Source organism: Sipha flava, unplaced genomic scaffold (genome assembly GCF_003268045.1).
Source record: "Sipha flava isolate LNK unplaced genomic scaffold, YSA_version1 117_pilon_pilon, whole genome shotgun sequence".
NCBI lineage: Eukaryota > Metazoa > Arthropoda > Insecta > Hemiptera > Aphididae > Sipha > Sipha flava.
In genome coordinates, this window is record NW_020271741.1 from 2,447,402 (window position 1) to 2,454,390 (window position 6,989).

At 23.1% G+C, this 6,989-nt stretch overlaps 1 protein-coding gene across 1 annotated transcript in view; it reads left to right on the forward strand.

Moving 5' to 3' along the window:
* LOC112693736 (vascular endothelial growth factor C-like) overlaps positions 1–5,198 on the forward strand; it is an 11,055-nt gene extending 5,857 nt beyond the window's left edge. Inside the window, exons 2-7 of the mRNA XM_025568931.1 lie at positions 3,601–3,727; positions 4,211–4,246; positions 4,314–4,498; positions 4,584–4,694; positions 4,755–4,939; positions 5,033–5,198. Coding sequence (XP_025424716.1) covers positions 3,601–3,727; positions 4,211–4,246; positions 4,314–4,498; positions 4,584–4,694; positions 4,755–4,939; positions 5,033–5,111 — 723 coding nt within the window. The 3' untranslated portion in view covers positions 5,112–5,198. The remainder of the gene's footprint in view (positions 1–3,600; positions 3,728–4,210; positions 4,247–4,313; positions 4,499–4,583; positions 4,695–4,754; positions 4,940–5,032) is intronic.
* Positions 5,199–6,989: the final 1,791 nt, after the last annotated feature.

Genomic DNA, 6,989 nt, shown 5'->3' on the forward strand with positions numbered 1-6,989 from the left:
TCTCTTTATAATGTTGATTAATTATAAATATTATAAAATTTTTGTCTATTCACATAATGAGAGGCTCTTCTCTTTATAATGATTTCTAAATAATGTGCAGTAGCTTTTTAAAGATTTAAATAATAATTTATATCAAGTAAAAATAAGATGAATCAAAAATTAAAGCTTGTTAAACTTTGGAGGAAACTACCATTTTCGGTAGAAATGAAACAAAAGACCCACATTATAATGAACCAACCACATTACATAATACAACACACTTTCGATTTACAATTTACTAGATGTGACCAAAAATACTGTACATTAGATTTTCGTTATCACAGCTATTATAACCTATTTATATTACTATCGATCGATAGACTTTCAGTATTTTTATATTTTTATAAATAATTTCAATCGTTTTTGCACTATTTTGACTCAACAGCGAGTAAATACTTATGTATTAAAACATTTTCTGTAACTAGTTGAGTATATAAATGTCCTATATATTAGTACATAAAATATATAAATTATATTACATGAATGCATTGATTAAATAAAAAATATAATATGGTAATGTATTCATAAATCACAATAACCCACAATGACAATATAAATAATGCCTAACAAATGACCGAAGAATTAGACAAAAAATTATTTTTATGAGAATACCCATAAGGTAGATAAACTAAGAGTGTAACTGTATTTCATACTATATGCCTTTATTAAAATGTTAATTAAATATTTAACTAGTTTAAATGCAACATCAAATAATGAATGATATAATCTGTTTTACTTTAAAAATGAAAAACATGAAATAGATAAAATAAATACTATTAAATATCTACAAACGGCTTAAATGTTGAGTACTTAAAACACTCAAATTTTGAGAATTTGAAATAAGAACAATATATTTTTCTTCAATTTCTTTATTAAAATATAGTCGAACCACTGTTTAACATATTTAACGATTTTTTGGAAAAAACTCGTTAAATATAAATTTTCTTATAAAATGTTTTCTTCTTAAAACACATTTGATTCGTATGAAATATTTATATGCGAATGTCTAATCGTATGTTAAATGCATAATAACAACGTAAAATAATAATGTGTATAATAATAATAATAATAATATTGTACTTATATTATAATCCATGACGAATTGTGTATAAAGCAGCTAATGGTTTTTCTGTAAATTTATTTTACCATACTTTTGAAAGCTCCGAAACTAAAGTTTTTTAATATAATGTGCATGATTTTATACGATATTTGTTAAGAGTTTTGCTAAATAGAAGTTGGCTCAATAGAGGTTCGACAATATTTCTTAATTGTTATTTAATATAAGTCAAACATTTATGATCATTATATAGAATGGACTCTTATATGTATGTACTCTTAATATTTTTATAAGTTAAATAAAAATGTATACAGTTAACATTATAAAACACACTTAAATATTTTAAATAGATCTAATAATTCAGTTTTATATTGCTAAATTTATTATTTACCGTCATAGTTTCTCATGGTAATAACCGGTATTAGTAACATACATTAAAGGGGGAGTATATCATACTGTAGAAATGAAATAGTACGACGAGTAAAAACTTAAATAATCATATTGCCCTTGCTGCATTATTTTTGCAGGAAGAGGATTTTTGAGGTCATACATTGTTAGTTTCCTATCCCTCACTTCACTGATTTTATAACAATACTTTATGCAATTATATGATCCGTATAAGTAAATGAACATTAATAAGTGTTTTGTATACACAAATCAAACGTAAAAAAATACTAATAATAGGTACATAATAAATGTAATAGTTTTCACGCTATTTTTTACTTTCATGTCTTTGTGACTCATAATAAGATGTATACTACTGTATGTAGTACTATTACTATTAATTTACAATGCGTATTTATGTGAGATACCTATTTTAATATTTTATACATCTGACCTTGAGGAATTACAGTATGCCAAATAAATATAATGTTTGTGTTATTACACTGAGCAGGTTTTGACGTGTTGTACATGTATAAACATTTTTTAAGTACAATTATATTCAACATTTTTATTTTAATGAAACTATCAGCTGATTCAATTTTTTCTAAAATAATAAATAAAATATAGATTGTAGGTAAAAAATATATTTTATAACATTTGTTATTACAAATTAAATTAAATACTTATTTTATAAATATATTTAGAGAAGTTAAAGTACGGTATTTTTTTTTTTTTTTTTTGTACAACACCGTATTTACTGATATTTTGACTATTTCATTTCATAATTTAAACTTAAATAAAATACTTTAACATTTTAAAAATTAAAAAAAAAATACTAAATTATAATTTAATAGTATTAATAATTGTTATTACGCTGTAATATGTGGTTGTGACATCTGCGAAAGAGCGTATTTACTAGCTGGAGTGTAATCGGACAAGTCTGTATACGCTGACTCGCACGCGCCTTAATTCGCTGACAAGAAGAGAGTAAATTTGCTCAATGTAACGAAGCATTAGTAAGATACATTAAATTTTGTAACATACCACTTATTACATTGTATACCGTGATCATGTATTTATGTTGTTTACACGTGTAAATTCGCTTTATTAAATAATAATGAAATACAATAAAAAATGATTGAAAAATTATTAATTTTAGAAGTTTGAAAGGAAAGCTTTTAAATTTTAAGTATAGTCAATTTAGGTATTTTAAAATATTTTGATTTGTTAAATGTAAATTTGTGATAGTTGTATATGCAATGAAATGTTAATTTTATATAAATAATTCTAAAATGCTTTTTCATATAATATTTTAAATCAAAATTCTAATGGATATTTCGTTCATTTAAAATGTTTTCAATTACTTTACTAAAAATAACTTATTTTGTACATACAGTTCTGGTTAAAATAATAATTTGCTAAACAATTTATCAATTTGGTATTAAAACAATTTTTTTTTTAAACTTTTTTATCAAACTTGTTTTTTGCATTAAAATATTATAGTTAAGCTGTTATATATTTGACATTTGGATAAATTATAGAAAATATAGATTTGATAAGGAATTAAAGATAAAAAATCATGATTAAGGAAATTATAAAAGTAGAACGAGACTTGAAGATGAGAAAGACATCGGGAAAAATATAACTGAAGGCGAAAAAAAGAGAAATTAAAAGAATGAGATAAATATCGCAAAGGACTTCATTAGGATGAATGATTTAGGGGAAAGGAACTAAAACAAATTCGAAACTAATGGGAGAAAAAGAAATTATTGCTAAAGATCAAAACATCTATTAAAATTTAAATAATATTATCTATTATAACTGTAATTCAATTTATAATATTTATTCTTAATATATATATATATATATATGAATTTGGCTTTATAATTTTTTAACTGATATGATATAAATTCACAGTTGTGATACTTATGACAAATGTTAAATAGCAAGTAAATTTTATTTTTTTAATAAACAACTTTTTTAATTGAATGTGTTATAAATAGAAAATTTGGAGCTTTCAGTTAATACGAATATCAATACATTATTGCATAATATATTTATATTCTTAATTAATAATAAACTTGTTTGTATAATAATCATGTTTTTATAATATGTTTAAGGTACCATTGAACTTAATAATTGAACTGAATCAAGTAAAAAATATTACAGAACTGTTCAATAAATTTATGCCGGACGTAAACATGCACGAAGCACAATATCGCATTGCCACAACAGGCTTTCAAAGCAGTAAGTCAATAAACCAGTTTAATGTATTACTTGAGCTACTAATATCGATAAAATAAATAATCAAATAATTTTTCTCTTAACATTAATTCTAAATATTAAACAAAACAATAATTGTTGTTAACAATTATTGTTATACAATTTAAATATCTTAAAATTGCTTGGCAGTTTAAAATAACTTATCAAACTGTCTTAACTAAAGTGTCATCAAACTATAATCGTCATCAGTAATGGCTAATGAGTTTAACTACATGCATTTAACAGTAAATTAATAAAATCATTAAAACTAAGATAGAATTGTTTAATTTAAAAATAAAATATTTAATGTCATGAACAATAATTTTTAAATTTTATGAAGTTTATTAATATATTAAGCATGATAAGAAACATAATAAAAAAGTAAATCGTCGTTATGAGACCAATCAATTTATTATTCGAATAACATTATAAACATTTTGTAAAAATCAAAAATTCTCTTTGTTTCAGATCGTGCATCATCGCTTCACGCTTTTACAGAAAGAAGTAAATAAGACAATCAATTGATAAAAGATACAATACTTATACATTTATATATTGTTTTTATATTCAGGAGCACCGTTGATACCAAAACCAGCAGGTTGTTCAGTCGAAGTCCAAACAATTAGCTTAAAAGATACTGATGATTCAAGTCTATATTATTATCCCCCGTGCACTAGAGTTAATCGATGCGGTGGTTGCTGTGCCCACGACTTATTAGCATGTCAGCCAACCAAAAGCGAATCCCTAAACTTCGAAGTATGTGTAATAGACAACATGTTAAATCTTATAGTTTCGTAGTATAACACGTATAAATTTGTTGTCATGCTAATAATATTTTAAGGTAATGGTTTCACAGTACAATGGTGCTGGAAAATTGGAGTTCATAGGCAGAAAAGCTGTGTCAGTAGTTCAACATCAGAAATGCAAGTGTGATTGCATTGTTAAACCAGAGGTACAATCAATAAATTTTTTTTATATCTAATTGTCTATAATAGTATATTTCTTACCAAAGGATTGTAGTCCATTGCAAACGTATTATCGTGATGAATGCCGTTGCATATGTAACAATGAAGATGATCGTGAAAAATGTAATGAAGAACACGAATTAAAGTTATGGAATCCAGCAAATTGCTTATGTCAGTGTCGTGTAGTACAAGAATGTACTTCAGGATTTGGATTTGATTACAATACTTGCAGGTACTTAACATTGCTTTAACATTGCTTGTGTTTAAAACGTCTTCAAATAAATTACAAATAATATAACTATATGCTTATTACTATATATTATAGATGCGAAGCTATAAGGACAAGAATAAAAAGTACCGGTAATCAATTTAATCAAAACATGTACTCATTAGATGGTCAGTGAACCAGCTGAAAGATAAACCATCAAAAAATAAAAATAATTATTTACATAATAGAATTCTAATTTTTTCTGTTATAGATGTATTTATTTATTTTTATTTATCTAGATATGTGTAACTATTTTGATTATTGTCAAAAATTGTTTTTTTTTTTTTATTTATTAATATTGATATTTAGTTATCAGTATTCCTATGATTATGTATAAAGTGACTATTATGTATATTTTGTTCAATCAAAATTTGAAAATGTTTTATTTAAAATAATTAAAAAAGTACATGTTAAATGTTGAAATATTGTTATCCTGTTTGAACAACACTTAACTTAGTTTTAATTTATACAAATTAATTTTACATTTTTTAATTGGTGTAAAGATCATTGCTGTACAGCGAGACTGTAATATCTATTATATATAATTCTTTCTAGGATCTAATTATAAAATTTAATAGAAAAGATAGGTACAAAATACTTATTAGTTTTTTCTCAAATTTAAATAGCATCGTTAGTTGAAGTACTGAGAAATATTTTGGAAGGTTATTCTACCAAAGTTATTTCCAAAAAATTTCATTTTAATTATAATTTTTAAATAATATTTTTGAATATTATTATTATATAATAACTAATATATTTACTACATTTAAAATAAAATAAATTAAATAGAATAGAATAAAATACAATTTATTTAAACAATCATTCGTAGAAAACTATAACTAATTATGAGAAATCGTTTTTTTATCCCAAATTATAACTGTATATATATGGTTATCATATTATATGAGGTATTATACATTTCAATTTGATTCAACCGTTTGATTAAGTGTATTCTACATAATAAGGTAATTATTTTATAAAAGTAACTTATTATAGTCATTTCTTTTCTCATTATCAATTTAATATAGGTATTATTTTTAAGTAATCATGTATGCAAAATTTTCATAGTTAAATATTTTTCCTAAATAAAATAAATCACTTATTGTTTTGATAATATTAATAAATTATTGAGGTTGAAACTCAAAAATAATGTATTTTTACACTTTAAATTGAACATTATCTATTTAATTTATTTGATACAGTTGTTGATCATTTAAATTCTAGTATACCAAACAAAAAATTAGATTAAGGCTTCAAATTCGTATCACTTTTAACCGACTCGTCAGTCGTCAATTAATTCATATACCTAACTGATCTTGATGTATAACTTAGTTTATATTAGGAATCTGTTTTTATTGTAACTATTTAAATTTAATATAGTTATATAATTTAGATACTATATCAGTCAGACTAAATATATAGCCAACCGAGTGTTTTTATGTGACCCGAATAAAACTCAATACATCAATACAAACAAATAAAAATTTTGAAAATAATAAGTATTATTAACAATATAATAATTATGTCTAAAATCACTAATTGCATAATTTGTTTGGTATAGTTAAAAAAATGTCTCATTATGATAAATCAAACTAATTATTACTTACATTTAATTATAATCTAATAAATCATAACATGTATTATTTTACATATATTTTTAATTTTTATCTTTTTGAAATTACCTCTATCCTTTCCCCTCACCGGTATAGTGTGTAACAATGTAACCAAATTACAAGTGATTAGTGATAAGCGATATTTAATATCATTTGATGAAAATTAAGTAAATAAATATTTTTTTGATTCCATATCATTTTCCATGCGAATATGCAATTGATATACAAAAAATAGATTACAGACTGCGGTTACAGATTAATATCTGTAATTTAATATTATATTGATGTAAAATGTAAACAATAAATTAGTCTCACGAAAACATAGATTTTACAAGTGATATTATGTTTTTTTTTTTAGTTTTTAATTGTTTTTAGTGATTTGTATTGTGTATATGTTACGG